This window comes from Bombina bombina, chromosome 2, assembly GCF_027579735.1.
Source record: "Bombina bombina isolate aBomBom1 chromosome 2, aBomBom1.pri, whole genome shotgun sequence".
NCBI lineage: Eukaryota > Metazoa > Chordata > Amphibia > Anura > Bombinatoridae > Bombina > Bombina bombina.
This window is the reverse complement of record NC_069500.1, coordinates 697,321,817-697,342,600: the sequence shown is the minus strand read 5'-3', so window position 1 is coordinate 697,342,600 and position 20,784 is coordinate 697,321,817. Positions and strand designations below refer to the sequence as shown.

The following is a 20,784-nucleotide window of genomic DNA, read 5'->3' as shown; positions in this document are numbered from 1 at the left end:
GGCCTATTTAAGTTACAATGTAGACTCACTTTTCATTGGGAGCTTTATTAAATCTATCCATCTATACCTTTACCTATGGCATAATGTAATAAACTTTATGTCTATGTTATGGCACATAACTAAGCTATATGACTTTACCACTGAAATGTAATATAATGTTATGCATTTGTTTTAGATAGTTATCAATGTCAGCAAGACAAATAACATTTCAATGTATAAGTTAATACTTGTTTTGTGCTTCATTTTATATTCTAGATATTTATTGGTGAGGTAACTACGTATTTCATTAAGTCTACCAGAGAAAATCTGATTACTCAAGAAAAAATGATATTGACAGGAGAGTGCTGCTATTTAAATCCGTTAATCAGAAGAATCATAAGGTTTATAGGTAAGAATCAGTGGTTCAAAAACTCTTCTACAATAAATGCATTAAGAATAAGCTGCAAATGAAATGCTTGATATTGACAATGATTACAGAAGTGTACTGAGCCTATGTACTGTCTTTTTAACTTATATTGTAAAAAAGAGAAAAACGAACATTAATATACTAGTGATGTTAGAATTTAATTCACAACAAAAATCACATAATGAACTATTAACTGTAATAATTATCAGGAAAGTCCAACTACAAAAAGGTGTTAAAAAAAAAAACAATAGAAAAAAAGCAGTGCTTTTTTTTTTTTATAAAAGAAAAGGTGCCGGTACTCAGTGATTTTTGATTGATATATTCTGCTCAGTAGGGACAAGATTATTTACAATGTTTGATTCATTTTGCTGTCCTCTCTTGTGAAAACTAGAGTATTTACATGATGATTACAAATATTACCTCTTATGAGTTTGCAGAGTTGGGGGTACTCATTACCCATGAGTACCCCACAAAAGAATCCCTGGAAAAAAGTAAGAAAATTCTATTTGAATCCAACACATTTAAAAAAGAATCAGAGTATACAATTATAATTATACTCAAAGTATTTTAAACTGTTTATATTTCCATTGAGAGAAGAAGCATTTCATGATTTATAATTAGTATAAATGTACACGGTAAAGAGCTTGGCTTGTTCATTCTAACCATTCTACATGTATACAAAATAATATATTTTTTGTGACATCCAAAGGCATTTGGTGCCTTCCTTTGTGCCAGTATTTAGCTTTAAATCATAACAGGTATATAAGCATACCACAGCCAGAACCCTTTGTGCCAATATTTAGCTTTAAATCATAACAGGTATATAAGCATACCACAGCCAGAACCCTTTGTGCCCAGCCTGATTCACTGTTGTCAGAACTCATCTGTTTGCAATAGTTTTATGATTTATTCATAGAGAAGCTGGATACAGTCCCAATAAAAGTTATAGTGAGAAAAATGAGGTGGGGAAAAAAATAATCAGATCTAAAACAATACAAAATAACAAATGGTACCAGGTAGGAATGTCCCTTATTGCACTTAATGCTAACAACTGAATCATTTATGGAAGCCATAATGTTTGAAACTTTGTTCTATTTTTTACCTGCTCTCTTCATTTTACACAAGCGAATAAATTATACTTGTATAACCTGAATTTATCCAAAGAAGCTTTACCTACAGGCATAATTTCACAACATAACATGAGCATGGACCAGATTGCATATCTCATATTTACTAATAGAATACTAGCATTTGCTTTTTATCCAGAACCTAAAGAAGTTATAGAGAAATTTACCATTTTCTCTCTCCTAATCAGGCAGGATAGTCATCTTAAAGTTGATGGCACTCTACAAAGCTGTTTTCTTGTAAAATGATGAAGTTCCACAGTCCTCCAGATCATATGGGATATATTTATTGCCACTAGGAGGAGGTCAAGAACCCATATCAGAGCTTAAAATCCTTCCAACCTCCCATCTCTCTCTTAGTTTTGTTCTTGGCCTTGTAGGAATTGGTTGAGAATAGAGGTGTTTTCAGCTACTTGCTTATGGATTTAAATTTGGGAGCTCAGAGTAATGTGAGACCCAGAGTCCTGTGGAAATTATCATTCACAAAGAAGGCCATAACTACCCTTAGGTGTCCTTTGCCTCCCCCTGAGGGACACAGGTATTTCCTACTGCAATCGTCGGCAGTACTCAATACCTGCACTGGATGGGCTCTCTACTGTATACTGCTGCAGCTGCATTGACAAGGATTTGACATGCCTAGTAAGCCAGTGGAGAGGTGCTGCATAAGGTAAGTGCAGCTGTACAACTCAGCACATTCTTATATGATCTACAGTGTACCAAATTTACTATAATATGTGCAATTATATATTGTACTGAACATAATGACATATGGTGCCATTATCACTTATTATAACTATCTGCGATATTAATACTTCTTTATAGATCAAATAATCATTGTAATACCATCATTGCCAGTGGATGTAAAATGTATGCTCTTTGGGATATTATTTACAGTAATGTACTTCATGTACGGTCATGTACACTATTATTATATGCAAATCTCTAGAAGCTGTTTATGTTTACTGCATGTGCAGCAGCACACATAATGATTTTTACTTAGGCAAAACTTCTGTCTCTGTAGATATGCAAGACATTATATGTTCAATGCTATTAGTGTACACAATGCTATAATATATGCTCCTCTAGGTATATACCTTTCATGCATATTACTCTGCATATTTCATTCCAAATGCGGTCATGCAGGATTTCTCGGTATTTTAGTACAGCATTGGAGATTTTTTAACAATAAAATCTATTGTTATATCTTTTATGTTATGTGTAATTTATATCTATGCACGAAGGTTCTATTATGCAGATACTGAACGTTGATCATGAGTATTTTCTTTAACTTTGGAGATCCTTTAGAGATAAGGATCTATTGGTATCTCATTTATACCTATTGTAAGGGTAATTTATATGTATGCACATAAGATTATCATGCAGATACTGAACATTAATCATGAATATTTTCATTAACAATGTACATTGTGTATTCACTTTATAAGTATACACAGTCTCTGCTTATTCTGGACATGGATTTACAAATATCTACTGTGTTTACTGTTGGTCTATATGTGGTGTTTCTCTAGTCAGTAAGGCCACATGACAGTCTAAATATGTGTGTATGCTTAAGTATATACATGTATACTACATACATGCTTATGTCATGTACAGATTTATAAACTTTGTATAAACTTATGTATTAGTTTATATGTTTTTGGATTAATCAGGAAAAATAGTTCAGATATCCAGGCTGATTCTTTTTGTCCCTCAAGAGATCAAGAGTTTTGTTCTCTTTTGAAGCAGAGTCCTCCTTATTGACCACCCCTATCTCATCTTGCCAAAAATCCTTATAAGGCAGCAGCCTTAAAAGGATTTGGAGGATATGGGAATAATTAATCCCAGTACCAGTGCCACCTCAGGGTCAAGGGTTTTACCCCAATCTGTTCATTGTCCAAAGGGACTTACAGTCCTGTCCTAGATGTAACAGTCCAAAACATGTTTTTCAGGGTTCCCACTTGTATAATGGGAACATTCCGCACAATTTTACCCTAAATCCAAAAGGTTCAGTTTATGGCTACTAAAGACCTCAAGGATACATATTTGCACATCCCTATACACAGGCATCACTTTCAGTTCCTGAGGGATGCATATCTGCAAAACATGCCTGTTTGCCACTTTGTGTGGGGTACAATCTTGGCAGTGATCAGAATTCAGTTCACTTCAGTTGCACCGTATCTGTATGACATACTACTGCAAGCCTATTCCCTGTCACTAGCTATTGCTCATACAAACAAGCTTCTGTCTTTATTCAAGACAATGGTTGGGGAATCAATGTACCAAAAAGCTCATTATATCCTGCTTTAAGAGTAGCATTTATTGGAGTCATAAAATACACAAACCTTATGCATCTAGTTCCTTACAGAACTTCGCAAAATAAAGATTCAGAGGGTGTGTCTCTCCCTACAAAGGACTCCATTTCCATTAGTAAATCAGTGTATGGAGGGGCTGGCTCTTTTGGTAACTGCTTCAGATGCAGTTCCTTTTGCCCCTGTTCACTTGAGACCCCTTTAATTGTTTATGCAACCTCAGTGATCAAAGAATTATCTACATTTGGTTGCGTCAGATTTTTCCGTCAGACAATCTTTTTCTTGGGGACACAAAGTCTTTCTTTGACCCTTGGGGCATCCTTCATATGTCAGTCTTGGTCTATTGTGCCAACGGATGCCAGTCTTTCAGGCTGGGGGGTCTGGATTTCTCGAAAAGCGCAAGGAGTTTGGTCTCTTTTAGAGGAAAGGTTACCAATCAACATTCTAAAACTTTGAGTGCATCTTTGGGCTCTTCAGCCCTGGCCCCTATTGAAGAAGTGAAAGTTTATCCATTTCCTGTCCAACAATCAAGACGGGGGCTTACATAAATTATCAAGGGGGGTACCTGCAGTCCACTGGCCATGCAGAAAGTGTCTCAGACTCTTAGGCAGAGAGGAATCATTGCTCACTATTGGCAATTCAAATACCAGGTTTTAACAACTAGGAGGTGGATCATCTCAATGATCAATTGGTCCATCCAAGAGAGTGGTCGATCCAGTAGCATATTTTCAATCACTTAGTGATCAAATGGGGCTTACAGGACATAGATATGAGGGCCTCTCACTTAAATCACAAGCTTCCAAAATATTGTGCAAAATCAAGAGATCCAAGGGCTCACATGATAGACGCCTTGGTATGTCCATGGGAGTTTCATCTAGCATACCTGTTTCCTTCATTTGTTCTTCTTCCAAGAGTCATTATTTGGATCAAACAGGAGTCAACTTTAGTAATATTAATTGCTCCAGCCTGGCCCCACAGGACAGGCTATGCAGATCTAGTGCAGATGTCCTCATCTCCTCCATGGATTCTTTCTCTGAGACAAGACCTGTTGTCTCAAGGTCCTTTTTTTCCACCAGGATCTCAAATATATATATTTAACATAGTGGAGGTTGAAAGTTGAGTTTTGAGACATAGAGGTTTCTCAGATTTGGACATTGAACCTTTATTGCAGGCCTGAAATTCTATGACATAAAAGATTTATCACAAGATTTGTAAGGCATATTTTGAGTGGTGTTCTTCCAGAGGGTATTCTTGGTATTCCTTTAGGATTCCTAGAATCCTTCAGTTTTTACAGGAAGGCTTTGACAAGGGGTTGTCCGCTAGTTTCCTTAAATGTAAAATGTCTGCTTTATATGCTCTTTTTCATAGGAGGTTGCCTAAAATTCCTGAAGTTCAGACTTTTGTCTAGGTGCTAGAATTAGGCCAGTTGTGACTCCTGTTTCTCCACCCTGGATTTTGAATCTAGTTCTCTTTGTATTACAAGGTCCTCCTTTTGAACCAATGCATTCCATTGCTATCTACTGCTATCTCGGAAAGTACTTTTCCTATTAGCAATCTCTTCAGCAAGGAGAATATATGAGTTGTCAACCTTGTCTTGTGATCTCCATTTTTACTTATTCACAAGGATAAGGCTGTACTTCATACTTCATAGAAATTCTTGTTCCTTCATTGTGTTCAGATCCTGCTAACTTTAAGGAGCTTCTATTACATAACCTTGATGTAGACAGGGCTTTGAAATTCTATTCTTCAAGCTACTAAATATTTCAGACAAACTTCTAGTTTCTTTGTTTACTACTTTAGGACTCGTAAGGGGCAGAAAGATACCAAGGTAGAGTTGGCCTCTTGGCTCAAACAAGTGATTCACAAGGCTTATTTGGTGGTGGCAAAGTTGTCTCCCAAGCGCATTACAGCTCTTTCTACAAGAGCAGTTGCAACATAGAGGGCTTTTAAAAAAGATGGATCTTTGGAGCAGATTTGCAAAGCTGCAACATGGTCTTCTCTGCTTACTTTTTCCAAATTTTATAGATTGGATGTTTTTGCTTCTTTGCAAGCAGCTTTTGGCAGAAACGTCATTTAGGCCACCTTGTCGACTAAATAGGAACTACCAGAAAAATTATCCCACCCTTTCTGTAACAGACCATCTGCTTGGGTATTAATCCCATATGTTATGGAGGACTATGGTCCATCATCATTTTACCAAAGAAAGCAACATGTATGCTTACCTGATAAATTATTTTCTTCTGGAATGATGATGGTCCACAGTCCCCGCCCATTTAAATTTTTGGGTGACAGTTCTAATTAAACCTCTATAGACCCTGCTTTGTCTTTCCTACCTATATGTTTCTCTACTCAGCTATATGTTAAACTAAATGAGAGATGGGAGGTGGGAGGGATTTTAAGCTCTGATATAGGTTCTTAACCTCCTCCTAGTGGCAGGTTCTTGACTAGTGGCACCTTCAGTTTGGGTTAGCGCACTGGAGAAAATGTGATTGGGTTTTCGTGTTACCTTAAATTCTGTGGGGGAATAAGTTAATGCAGTCGCAATATTAGAACTTCAGCTTTTTTCACGCGTCAGGTGAGCACTCATGCAAAAACTTTCAACTTGTAATGCGTGTGCTACCCGATGCACGCAATATGTGAGCAGGAGCACAAACTACTGCTCCACTCATAATCTAGCCCTTAGTTGGGTCATTTTTCTTTTACAGGCTTCTGTAGTGCTCTTTTTATCATGGGTGATAAAATATGCAATGATCCACAGTCACAACAGGGAAGTTTGTAACACTGACAGGTTAATAAAAGGGACAGTCTAGTCAAAATTAAACTTTCATGATTCAGATAAGGCATGTCATTAAACAACTTTACAATTTACTTTTATCGTAAGATTTGCTTTGTTCTCTTGTTATTCTTTGTGGAAAGCTAAACCTAGGTAGGCTCATATGCTAATTTCTAAGCCGTTGAACTGCCTCTTATCTCATTGCATTTTGACAGTTTTTCACAGTTAGACACTGTTAGTTCATGTCATATAGTTAACATTGTGCTCACTCCTGTTGAGTTATTTAAGAGTCAGCACTAATAGGCTATAGTTCAAGTCTGTAAAAAGAACTGAGATAAGGGGGCAGTCTGAAGAGGCTTAGAAATAATGTAATCACAGAGGTAAAAAGTGTCATAATATAACCGTGCTAGTTATGCAAAACTGGGGAATGAACAATAAAGGTATTATCTATCTTTTTAAACAATAACAAGTCTGGAGTAGACTGTCCCCTTAAGATCAATATGATTGAATTGAATCAGATTTGGGTTTTGGGCTATACCGGGTGTGTAAATAACGCAATAAAATTAGTGGTACCTCACTTTCCATAGCGCTGCCATTAGGAGTTAATGAAAACCCTTCTTGTGCTATGCGTTATGGTGAGTTAAGCTCCATACCGCACAAAGCCAAGGGCTGAGTTTACGTGCTCGTGCACACTTTCCCCCATAGACAACAATAGGGAGGGAGTGTTAGAAAAAAACTAACACCTGCAATCGCGGAATTGCAGATCGATGTAACGCAACCCCATTGATTTCTATGGGGGAAAGAAAATTACATTTAAACCTAACACCCTAACATAAACCCCTAGGGGCATATCTATCAAGCTCCGTATGGAGCTTGAAGCCCTGCTGCTCCATAAAAAAGACCGTTGCTCCATAACCTGTCTGCCTGCTCTGAGCAGGTGGACAGACATTGCCGCAATTCAACCTGATCAAGTATGATCGGGTTGATTGACACCCCCCTGCAATGCTGAATACGGAGAGCGTATTGCTCTCCATATTCAGCCAGATCTGTTGGACCTGATCCGCACTGTCGGATCAGGTCCGACAGATCTTTGTTAAATAGGCCCCCTAGTCTAAACATCACTAATATGCCGTCCATTACATTACCAACACTAAATAAAGTTATTAGCCCCTAATCTGCCACTCCCCCGACATCACCAACGCTAAATAAAGGGCTATTAATTAATTATTAATTAACCCCTAAACCGCTGGCCCCCCACATCGCAACTAATAAACCTATAAACCCCTTAACCGCCAGCCCCCACATACTAACTAATAAACTAAATCTTTTAAATTAAAAGTTACAATATAACTATCTTTAAATAAATAAAAACTTACCTGTGAAATAAAAATAAAACTATTTTATAGTGATGTCGCAAACCTAAAAAATTGGGTTCGCGAACGGCGAACGCGAACTTCCACAAAAGTTTGCGAACAGGCGAACCGGGCGAACAGCCATAGACTTCAATAGGCAGGCAAATTTTAAAACCCACAGGCACTCTTTCTGGCCACAATAGTGATGGAAAAGTTGTTTCAAGGGCACTAACATCTGGACTGTGGCATGCCGGAGGGGGATCCATGGAAAAACTCCCATGGAAAATTACATAGTTGATGCAGAGTCTGGTTTTAATCCATAAAGGGCATAAATCACCTAACATTCCTAAATTGTTTGGAATAATGTGCTTTAAAACATCAGGTATGATGTTGTATCGATCAAGTAGTGTAAGGGTTACGCCCGCTTCACAGTGCGCAGTGTAGGTGATATACCTGCCCTGACCATGCTTTGCAGACCAGGTGGTCAGATGGACCCTTGCCCCAACACTGTGTGCCAGACATGCCATTATAGCAGACTTATATGGCTTTGGCGTTGCTTTTTGGTAATTAGAAGGCTGCTAAATGCCACTGCGCACCACATGTGTTTTATGCCCAGCAGTGAAGGGGTTAATTAGGGAGCATGTAGGCAGCTTGTAGAGTTAATTTTAGCTTAAGTGTAGTGAAGTAGACAACCCAAAGTATTGATCTAGGCCCATTTTGGTATATTTCATGCCACCATTTCACCGCCAAATGCGATCAAATAAAAAACAATTGTTCACTTTTTCACAAACTTTAGGTTTCTCACAGAAATTATTTACAAACAACTTATGCAATTATGGCATAAATGGTTGTAAATGCTTCTCTGGGATCCCCTTTGTTCAGAAATAGCAGACTTTATATGGCTTTTTGGTAATTAGAAGGCTGCTAAATGCCACTGCACACCACACGTGTTTTATGCCCACCAGTGAAGGGGTTAATTAGGGAGCATGTAGGGAGCTTGTAGAGTTAATTTTAGCTTAAGTGTAGTGTAGTAGACAACCCAAAGTATTGATCTAGGCCCATTTTGGTATTATTCATGCCACCATTTTTACCGCCAAATGCGATCAAATAAAAAAAAAAATTGTTCACTTTTTCACAAACTTTAGGTTTCTCACAGAAATTATTTACAAACAACTTATGCAATTATGGCATAAATGGTTGTAAATGCTTCTCTGGGATCCCCTTTGTTCAGAAATAGCAGACTTATATGGCTTTGGCGTTGCTTTTTGGTAATTAGAAGGCTGCTAAATGCCACTGCGCACCACACGTGTTTTATGCCCAGCAGTGAAGGGGTTAATTAGAGAGCATGTAGGGAGCTTGTAGAGTTAATTTTAGCTTAAGTGTAGTGTAGTAGACAACCGAAAGTATTGATCTAGGCCCATTTTGGTATATTTCATGCCACCATTTCACCGCCAAATGCGATCAAATAAAAAAAAATTGTTCACTTTTTCACAAACTTTAGGTTTCTCACTGAAATTATTTACAAACAGCTTGTACAATTATGGCACAAATGGTTGTAAATGCTTCTCTGGGATCCCCTTTGTTCAGAAATAGCAGACATATATGACTTTGGCGTTGCTTTCTGGTAATTAGAAGGCCGCTAAATGCTGCTGCGCATCACACATGTATTATGGCTAGCAGTGAAGGGGTTAATTAGGTAGTTTGTAGGGAGCTTGCAGGGTTAATTTTAGCTTTAGTGTAGAGATCAGCCTCCCACCTGACACATCAGACCCCCTGATCCCTCCCAAACAGCTCCCTTCCCTCCCCCACCCCACAATTGTCCCCGCCATCTTAAGTACTGGCAGAAAGTCTGCCAGTACTAAAATAAAAGGTTTTTAAAAAAATAATAATTTGTTAGCATATTTACATATGCTGTGGTGTAGCATCCCCCCTTAGCCCCCAACCTCCCTGATCCCCCCCAAAACAGCTCTCTAACCCTCCCCATCTGCCTTATTGGCGGCCATCTTGGGTACTGGCAGCTGTCTGCTATTATTTCACAGTCAAAAAAGTGTTGTTTTTTTTTAAATGTACACTACTGTTACACCAGATATGAGTGGTGGCACTGGGCAAGTGGGCACAGTATACGCTGTGAACCTGACACACTGGCAGGCAGGTAACTGCAATTAGATTACACAAAAAAAAAAAAAGCAGACTGATGTTCTAGCCCTAAAAAGGGCTTTTTGGGGTGCTGTCCTTACAGCAGAGATCAGATGAGTCCTTCAGGACTGTAGTGGACACTGAATACACTAGCCTAGCTATCGATTTCCCTATTAAATCAGCAGCAGCTACACTGTCCCTCCTCTCACTAAGAATGCAGCTTCCAAATGAATCTAAAATGGATGCTGTCCAGGAGGTGGGAGGGTCTGGGAGGGAGGGTCTGCTGCTGATTGGCTGTAATGTGTCTTCTGACTGTGAGGTACAGGGTCAAAGTTTACTCAATGATGACGAATAGGTGGCGGATCGAACATCGCATATGTTTGCCCGCCGAGGCGAACGCGGACATGCTATGTTCACCGGGAACTATTCACAGGCGAACTGGCCAGCAGTTAAAGGGTTAATTAGGTAGCTTGTAGGGTTAATTTTAACTTTATTTAGCCTCCCACCTGACACATCGCACCCCCTGATCCCTCCTTGACCCACCTTAAACAAATTGTCACCTCCATCTTAATTACTGGCAGAAAGTCTGCCAGTATAAAAATAAAGTGTTTTTTTTTGTTTGTTTTTTTAAATTATATTTTATCTTTAGTGTAGGATCCCCCATTACCCCCCCAATCTCCCTGATCCCCCCAAACAGCTCTCTAAGCCTCCCCCCTCAACCTATTGGCCGCCATCTTAGGTACTGGCAGCTGTCTGCCAGTACCCATTTACTACAAAAAATGCCCTTTTTTTGTCTAAAAATAAATAAAAGCCCTAAGTTCTGTAGTGTAGCTGCCCACCCTTAATACCCTACCACCCTCCCCATTCCAGATCCCTTCCCAACCCCCTTCCCAGCAAAAATTCCCCCCCTCCCTCTGCCTTCTTTGATGCCTGTGTTAAGTTAGTTTAACCCGCCCCCCCCCCGCCTCCTTGCCTGCTCCAGGAACACCGAGGGGGACAGGATCCGGATATTCACCAACGATGGGTCGCCCACCTGCCTCCCTGATATGGCTCCCACCCACCAACGATCGGCACCATCACTGGCCGATGCAGAGAGGGCAACAGAGTGTCTCTCTCTGCATTGGATGCCTAAAAATTGTTATTGCAGGATGCCTCAATATCGAGGCATCACTGCAATAACATGAAAGCGGCTGGAAGCGATCACGATCGCTTCCAGCTCTTGATAACCCTGAGGACGTACATGGTACGTCCTTGGTCCTTAAAGGAATACTTTCTGTTATAATTTTTAAGCTAAACAACTAACATATTAAAGTTAATAAACATTAATTAAAACCTACTGACCTATATTTTCTCCAAAACGAAGTTTCTTAACGTTCTAAAAGTTATATCTTTTATTCGCGGATGATGTCACGTTATCCTGCCCACTATTTTCAGCACTGCATGTTCAAAATACTTAAACCAATAACTTTGTGTTTAAAGTTCCATTTTGAAACCTAGGTATTGTAAACGAATTGGTACAGAGCAACGGATACCCACGGATTGGGTTTGGAAAACAATTAAATTTGCAGATATAGATTTCCGATATACGGTAGAGATATGTTAATGAAATGCTATTGATAAAAAGCGTATTTGGGGTAGTTAGTTAGTAACAGGCATAGAAAATATTTACTTACAGTGGCCCTTTAAGTTTTTTATTTTTTCGTAGTGTTAAGTTTTTTTAATCATGTAGTTTAAGTTTTTTAATTGGTATTTTTTTTAAAAAAATTTATTAGAATAGTTATGTTAGGTTAATTTATAGTTTAATCTTAGTTTTTTTTATTTCACTGGTTATTTCTTATTTATTTTAAGATAGTTATATTGTAACTTTTAATTTAAAGTTAGGGGGTGTTAGGTTTTGGGGTTAATAGTTCAATTTAGTGTTTTGCAATGTGGGGAGCTGTCAGATTAGGGGTTAATAGGTTTAGTTTATTAGTTATGATGTGGGGTGCCGGTGGTTTAGGGGTGTATAGGTTTATATAGTGTTGGGGATGTGGGGGGGCAGCAGATTAGGGGTTAATAGGTTTAATATAGTGTTTGTATTCATCTCTTTTAAGAGCAGTAAAAGAGATGAATGCCATTTTAAGGGCAATGCCCATACAAATGCCCCTGTAGGGGCAATGGGTAGCTTAGGTTTTAGGTGCATTCATCTCTTTTACAGTGCCCATCCCTAACAAAAAAAAATTCCACCAAAAAAAAATCTAACACTAAACCCCATAAAATCTACTCACGGTTCCGGAAGTCCGGACATCCATCTTCATCCAGGCGGCGAGAAGTCTGGATAGATTTTATGGGGTAAAAAAAAAAATTCCACCAAAAAAAAAAAAAATCTAACACTAAAACCCATAAAATCTACTCACAGTTCCGGAAGTCCGGACATCCATCTTCATCCAGACGGCGAGAAGTCTTCATACAGGCGGCGACATCTTCATCCATCGCGGGGGCCATCCTATTGGCTGACATTTTCAAATCAGCGAATAGGATGAGAGCTACTGATCTCCTATTGGATGATTTGAACAGCCAATAGGATTTCAGTAGCTCTCATCCTAGTGGCTTATTTGAAAATATCAGCCAATAGGAATGCAAGGTACCCCATTTTTAAATGGGTACCTTGCATTCCAGCTTCAGTGTACGGCGGTGACCGTATGAAGAGGATCCTCCACGCTGGTTGTCTGTGCCGCCGGTGATGATGCTACGAGCCTCCACAGCTCCACGACACCGGGATGAAGAAAGAAGATGTCCCCGCGATGGATGAAGATTTCGCCGCCTGGATAAAGACTTCTCGCAGCCTGGATGAAGATGGATGTCCGGACTTCCGGAACCGTGGATAGATTTTATGGGGTAAGTGTTAGTTTTTTTTTTTTTTGGGTGTTTTTTTTTTTTTGGTTAGGGATGGGCACTGTAAAAGAGCTGAATGCTCTTTTAAGAGCAGTAAAAGAGCTGAATGCCATTTTAAGGGCAATGCCCATACAAATGCCCCTCTAGGGGCAATGGGTAGCTTAGGTTTTATTTAGATATAGGTTTTTTATTTTAAGGGGTTGGTTGTGTGGGGGTATTACTGTTGGGGGGACTTTGTAATTTTTTGTCAGTAAAAGAGCTGTTTAACTTAGGGCAATGCCCAACAAAGGACCCTTTTAAGGGCTGTTGTTAGTTTATTGTAGGTAATGGGTGTTTTTATTTTGAGGGGCTTTTTTATTTTTATAAGGCTATTAGATTAGGTGTAATTGTTTTTTGTAATGTTAGATTTTTAAAAAATGTTCGTAGTAGTAGGTTTTTTTAAATTTGTAATTTAAGTTTTTTATTTTTTCGTAGTGTTAGGTTTTTAATCATGTAGTTTAAAGGGACATTAAACACTAAATACATGCTAGATAGAATGATGCATTCAAAGAAAAGATTAGTCCATGACTAACATGTAGATGTATTTTTTAAAGTTTCTTTAGTTGTTTAAAAAGTGACAAAATAAGTGTAAAGTTTTAGTGTCTATAAAACACTGGGAGCTGCCATGTTGTAACTTGTGTTACCTTCTCTGCTGTGGCCAATTAGGGTCAGTTATAAATAGGTCACTAGAGTGTGCAGCCAATGGTTGTGCTGGATTTAACAGTGTTCTGCACTTCCATTTCTAACAGGAACTGAAAAGCTATTAATTTCAGAATGGAATTACTGGCAAAGAGGACAAAATAAATAATGAAGTATATTGCAGAGTTGTTTTATTATATACAATTTATCATTTTATATTACCATCTCAAAGTGTTTAATGTCCCTTTAAGTTTTTTAATTGGTATTTTTTTTACATTTTATTAGAATAGTTATGTTAGGTTAATTTATAGTTTAATCTTAGTTTTTTTTATTTCACTGGTTAGTTCTTATTTATTTTAAGATAGTTATATTGTAACTTTTAATTTAAAGTTAGGGGGTGTTAGGTTTTGGGGTTAATAGTTTAATTTATTGTTTTGCAATGTGGGGGGCTGTCGGATTTGGGGTTAATAGGTTTAGTTTATTAGTTATGATGTGGGGGGCCGGCGGTTTAGGGGTTTATAGGTTTATATAGTGTTGGGGATGTGGGAGGCCAGCAGATTAGGGGTTAATAGGTTTAATTTAGAGTTTGTGATGGGGAGGGTGGTGGTTTAGGGGTTAATAGGTATTTTCTGGGTATTAGTGTAATTTGTAACATTTTAGTTATGAGTTTTGTGAAACATATTTATTTCGCAAAGTTCATAATTACGGCGCTATGGAAAATCCGCACTCAAACATAATTTTTTGAGTGCGGAATGGAGGGTTGCGTTAAGGCTAAAATGCTTGGTTTACAGCCTATACCGCCGCGACTCATAATATGTGTTACCAGGCTATTCCACGCACAATGGCCAATTTTTCAGTGGTATAGCCGTACCACAAAACTTGTAATCTAGCCCAGTGTTCTTAATACTAGTTGAAGCATTTTCAATTTACAAGAGATTTTTGGCTAATCCTATATAATAAAAGGCCAAGTGTGTTTGTCCGAAGCTGTCATGCGCAGTAGACAGCACAGCACGAGGACAAACACACCTGGCCTTTGAGAGTCCCTAATTCTCTGCTCTGCAGTGCGAGCAGAAGCGTGCGTGACCGAGCGTGGCCGGGGGCGTGCCCGAGCGTGAAGGGGGCGTGGCAGAGCGCGAGGGCCGTGAGGGGCGTGGCCGAGCATGAAGAGGCGGGGCCAGGCGGGCCGTGAAAGGCTGTGCAGTCTGAGAGCTCAAAACAGCTCAAAAGAGGGGAGAGAGGGGGTAGGGAAAAGATAAGAAAGGTGTGAGAGAGATCAAGAGGGGAGAGAGAGATCAAGAGGGGAGATAAAGAGAGCACAAGAGAGGGAGCAAAAGAGAGGGGGAGAGACAGCAAAAGAGAGGGGGAGGGAGAGCAAAAGAAAGGGGACAGAGAGATCAAAAGAGAGGGGGGAAGAGAAAGAGAGGGGGAGGAGAGAGAGAGAGAGAGAGAGAGAGAGAGAGGGGAGGAGAGAGAGGGGGGAGGAGGAGAGAGAGAGAGGAGAGAGAGGGGAGGGAGGGAGAGAGAGAGGGGGAGTGAGAGAGAGAGGGGAGGGAGAGACAGAGGGTAGGGGGGAGAGAGAGATAGGGGAGGGAGAGAGAGAGAGGGGAGGGAGTGAGAGAGGGGAGGGGGAGTGAGAGAGGGGAGGGGGAGTGAGAGAGGGGAGGGGGAGTGAGAGAGGGGAGGGGGAGAGAGAGAGGTGAGGGGGAGGGAGAGAGAGAGAGGGGAGGGGGAGTGAGAGAGGGGAGGGGGAGGGAGAGAGAGAGGGGAGGGAGAGACAGAGGGTAGGGGGAGATAGAGAGGGGGGAGATAGAGAGGGGGAGGGAGAGAGAGAGGGGGAGAGAGAGGGGGGAGATAGAGAGAGGGGAGAGAGAGAGAGGGGAGAGAGAGAGGAGAGAGAGGGGGGAGAGAGGGGGGAGAGAGAGAAGGGAGAAAGAGAGAGAGGGGGGAGAGAGAGAGAGAGCGGGGAGAGAGAGGGGGGGAGAGATAGAGATAGAGGGGAGAGAGAGAGATAGAGGGGAGAGAGAGATAGAGGGGAGAGAGAGATAGAGGGGGGAGAGAGAGAGAGAGATAGAGGGGAGAGAGAGATAGAGGGGAGAGAGAGAGAGATAGAGGGGAGAGAGAGATAGAGGGGAGAGAGAGAGATAGAGGGGAGAAAGAGAGAGAGGGGGAGAGAGAGAGAGAGAGAGAGAGAGAGAGAGCGGGGAGAGAGAGGGGGGGAGAGATAGAGATAGAGGGGAGAGAGAGAGATAGAGGGGAGAGAGACATAGAGGGGAGAGAGAGAGATAGAGGGGAGAGAGAGAGAGATAGAGGGGGGAGAGAGAGAGAGAGATAGAGGGGAGAGAGAGAGAGATAGAGGGGAGAGAGCGAGAGAGATAGAGGGGAGAGAGAGAGAGATAGAGGGGAGAGAGAGAGAGATAGAGGAGAGAGAGAGAGAGATAGGGGGGAGAGAGAGAGAGATAGAGGGGAGGGAGAGAGAGATAGAGGGGAGGGAGAGAGAGATAGAGGAGAGAGAGAGAGAGATAGAGGGGAGAGAGAGAGATAGAGGGGAGAGAGAGAGAGATAGAGGGGAGAGAGAGAGATAGAGGGGAGAGAGAGAGAGAGAGAGAGAGAGAGATAGAGGGGAGAGATAGAGGGGAGAGAGAGAGATAGAGGGGAGAGAGAGAGATAGAGGGGGGAGAGAGGGGGAGAGAGAGAGGGGAGAGAGAGAGAGGGGAGAGAGAGAGAGAGAGAGGGGAGAGAGACAGGGGAGAGAGAGAGCGCAAAAGAGAGGGGTGAGAGAGAGCACAAAATAGACTGGTGAGAGAGAGCACAAAAGAGAGGGGGAGAGAGAGCGCAAAAGAGTGGGGGAGAGAGAGAGCGCAAAAGAGGGGAGGAGAGAGAGCGCAAAAGAGGGGGGAGAGAGAGCGCAAAAGAGAGGGGGGGAGAGAGATCTCAAAAGAGAGGGGGAGAGAAAGCGCAAAAGAGAGGGGGGAGAGAGAGCAAAAGAGAGGGGCAGGGAGAGAGCGCAAGGGGTGGGACCACTGTACCCTGCAAAAAATGGCCCGTGTGAACAGGCTTTAGGACTAGTAGGACATAAAAGTGCATAGCAGAAAATGCTCTTTTGAGAGAATATTGTTATTCCACTATTGCTTGCATAGTTAAAGTCATCTCCATAGCAACAACGCACTATTGGGAGCTAGCTGAGCACACCTTGTAAGCCAATGACAAGTGTGATGCCAGGAATTGCTGCTTCTGAGGATACCTAGGTATATTTTTTCAACAAAGGATATCAAGAGAACAAAATAAATGTGATAATTGAAGTAAACTGGAAAGTATTTTGAAATTGCTTGCTGTATCCAAATCAAAACAAGCTTCAAATTTAGACTTTCATGTCCCTTTAATTTTACATTATACCAAATTGCTATTATATTATTCTTTTTCTTCAAACAATTACTTTTGTATAATTTAGATAAACATTAAAGGGACACTAAACCCAGTTTTTTTTCTTTCACGATTCTGATAGATTCTGATAGAGCATGCAATTTTAAGCAACTTTCTAATTTACTCCTATTTATCATTTTCTTTGTTCTCTTGTTATCTTTATTTGAGAAAGCAGGAATGTAAGCTTAAGAGCCGGGCCATTTTTTGTTCAGCACCTGGATAGTGCCTGCTTATTGGTGGCTAAATGTAGCAAACCAATCAGCAAGCCCTACCTAGGTGCTGAACCAAAAATGGGCTAGCTCCTGACCATACTTTCCTGCTTTTTCAAATAAAGATAGCGGGAGAACAAAGAAATTTGGATTTAGTATACCTTTAATGTATATGATATACAAGAGAGTATATTTGCAAACAATGGCACAGATTACAAGTTTTGTGTTAGAGGCTGTGCGGTGCTAACGAGCAGTTTTGTCTCACCACTCATTTACCTGCAGCGCTGGTATTACGATTTTTCAGAAACCCGTCTTTAAAAGACAAGAAGTGAGCGTTGAGCAAAATTGTGCTCATTACCGCACTCTAATACCAGTGCTGCTTAAGTCAGCGGTGAGCTGGTTGTATGTGCTCGTGCATGATTTCCCCATAGGAATCAACGGGGAGAGCCGGCTGAAAAAAAGTCTAACACCTGCAAAAAAGCAGCGTAAAACTCCTTAACACAGCCCCATTGATTCCTATGGGGAAATAAAATTTATGTCTACACCTAACACCATAACATGAACCCGAGTCTAAACACCCCTATTCTTACACTTATTAACCCCTAATCTGCTGCCCCGACATCGCCGACACCTGAATTATATAATTAACCCCTAATCTGCCGCTCCGGACACCGCCGCCACCTACATTATACTTATGAACCCCTAATCTGCTGCTCCCAACATCGCGGACACCTACATTATATTTATTAACCCCTAATCTGCCGCCCCCAATGTCGCCACAACCTACCTACATTTATTAACCCCTAATCTGCCGCCCCCAATGTCGCCGCCACTATATTAAAGTTATTAACCCCTAAACCTAAGTCTAACCCTAACACTAACACCCCCTAACTTATATATAATTAGCCAATAGAATGCGAGCTCAATCCTATTGGCTGATTGCATCAGCCAATAGGATTTTTTCTACCTTAATTCCGATTGGCTGATAGAATTCTTTCAGCCAATCGGAATCTTAGGGACGCCATCTTGGATGACGTCACTTAAAGGTACATTCATTCAGCTTTAGTCGTCGGATGAAGAGGATGCTCCGCGTCGGATGTGTTGAAGATGGACCCGCTCCGTGACGGATGGATGAAGATAGAAGATGCCGTCTGGATGAAGACTTCTGCCCGTCTGGAGGACCACTTCGCCCGGCTTGGATGAAGACTTCTCCCGGTAAGTCGATCTTCAAGGGGTTAGTGTTAGGTTTTTTTTAAGGGTGTATTGGGTGGGTATTATTTTTAGGATAGGGACTTTGGGCCTGCAAAAGAGCTGCAATGCCCATCCAAATGCCCTTTTCAGGGTAATGGGGAGCTTAGTTTTTTGTAGATAGTATTTTATTTGGGGGGTTGGTTGTGTGGGTGGTGGGTTTTACTGTTAGGGTGGTTGTTTGTATTTTTTTTACTAGTAAAAGAGCTGATTACTTTGGGGCAATGCCCCGCAAAAGGCCCTTTTAAGGGCTATTGGTAGTTTAGTTTAGGCTAGGGTTTTTTTTTTATTTTGGGGGGGCTTTTTTATTTTAATAGGGCTATTAGATTAGGTGTAATTAGTTTAAATGTCTGTAATTTGTTTATTATTTTCTTATTTTATTTATTTATTGTTTTTATTTATTTATTGGGTTTTTTTTTGTACTTTAGCTAATTTAATTTAATTTAGGTAATTGTATTTAATTTAGTTAATTTATTTAATTATAGTGTAGTGTTAGTTGTTAATGTAACTTAGGTTAGGTTTTATTTTACAGGTACTTTTGTATTTATTTTAGCTAGGTAGTTATTAAATAGTTAATAACTATTTAATAACTATTCTACCTAGTTAAAATAAATACAAAATTGCCTGTAAAATAAAAATAAACCCTAAGGTAGCTACAATGTAATTATTAGTTATATTGTAGCTAGCTTAGGAATTATTTTATAGGTAAGTATTTAGTTCATAATAGGAATATTTATTTATATTTATTTAAATTATATTTAAGTAAGTGGGTGTTAGGTTTAGGGTTAGACTTAGATTTAGGGGTTAATAACTTTAATATAGTGGCGGCGACGTTGGGGGCGGCAGATTAGGGGTTAATAAATGTAGGTAGGTGGCGACGATGTTCGGGACGGCAGATTAGGGGTTAATAATATTTAACTAATATTTGCGAGGTGGGAGTGCGGCGGTTTAGGGGTTAATATGTTTATTATAGTGGCGGCGACGTAAGGGGCGGCAGAATAGGGGTTAAAAAGTGTGGGTAGGTTGCGGCGATGTTGGGGGCAGCAGATTAGGGGTTCATAAATATAATGTAGGTGGCGGTGGTGTCCGGAGTGGCAGATTAGGGGTTAAAATTTTTATTTTAGTATTTGCAATGCGGAGGGGGCCTCTGTTTAGGGGTTAATAGGTAGTTTATGGGTGTTAATATACTTTTTAGCATGAGTTTTATGCTACGGCATTGTACCATAAAACTCATAACTACTGACTTTTAAATGCCTTAGGGATCTTGACAGGGTAGGGTGTACCGCTCACTTTTTGGCCTCCCAGGACAGACTCGTAATACCAGCACTATGGAAGTCCCATAGAAAAAAGACTTTTCGAAGTTTACGTAAGTTGTTTTGCGGTAAGGCCAAAGAAGTATGCGGTGACCCTAAACCTGCAAGACTCGTAATATCAGCGGGCATAAAAAAGCAGCTTTAGAACCTCTTAACGCTGCTTTTTTACCCTAACGCACAACTCGAAATCTAGCCAAATACTTTTTAAAAAAAATATGTAATCTCTACAATATAGTTTATGTTCAATTTAAGGTTCTGTTATAAACCTGATTTTCCAGATTTTTTTCAAGGTTTAAATTATATTTTGTTAAAAAAATGCATTAGGTTACACTGAAGGTATCTGACGGAAAGTTGCTGCACATGTGCAAACAGGTCAACACTGGAATTTAGTGAATTTTAGATATCAACATGGCGGCACCCAAGACTAGAGAAAGGGAATCTAATGTGCGCTGGTATTACAAGTTGACAGTAATGTGAATGCAAGGTCGCGTTCACCTTGCTGAGAAGCATTGTGCTTACAAGAGTGCGCTTCCATAGGCTTCTATGGGAGCCTCATTCTCATGCCGTGAGACACGGCATGAGAACCTCACACAGCGAAGGGGGTAAGTAGCACAGCGATGGCAGCAAAGTGTAAATATATATGTATATGAATATATAGATATATATTATGTATTACTATGTGTATACACACATATTAAGACATAAATATATATGTGCAGTATCTATTCATATAAATGTATAGGGAACGCACAATTCCCATAGACCGCAATGTAAAGGCACTTTTCAGTGCCATTTTTGTTCTAACACCCCAAACCTGCCATTTCAGTCCTCACTCTACCAACCATGTTTACGCAATCTCACTGTGACAACCGTGTTTATGCAATCTCACTGTACCAACCGTGTTTATGCAATCTCACTGTACCCATCTCACTGTACCAACCC

General features: G+C 40.3%; 1 protein-coding gene across 1 annotated transcript in view; it reads left to right on the top strand.

Moving 5' to 3' along the window:
• Positions 1-20,784, top strand: part of PLPPR1 (phospholipid phosphatase related 1) — a 219,640-nt gene that overhangs the window by 145,639 nt on the left and 53,217 nt on the right. The window contains exon 3 of the mRNA XM_053700630.1: positions 256-388. Coding sequence (XP_053556605.1) covers positions 256-388 — 133 coding nt within the window. The remainder of the gene's footprint in view (positions 1-255; positions 389-20,784) is intronic.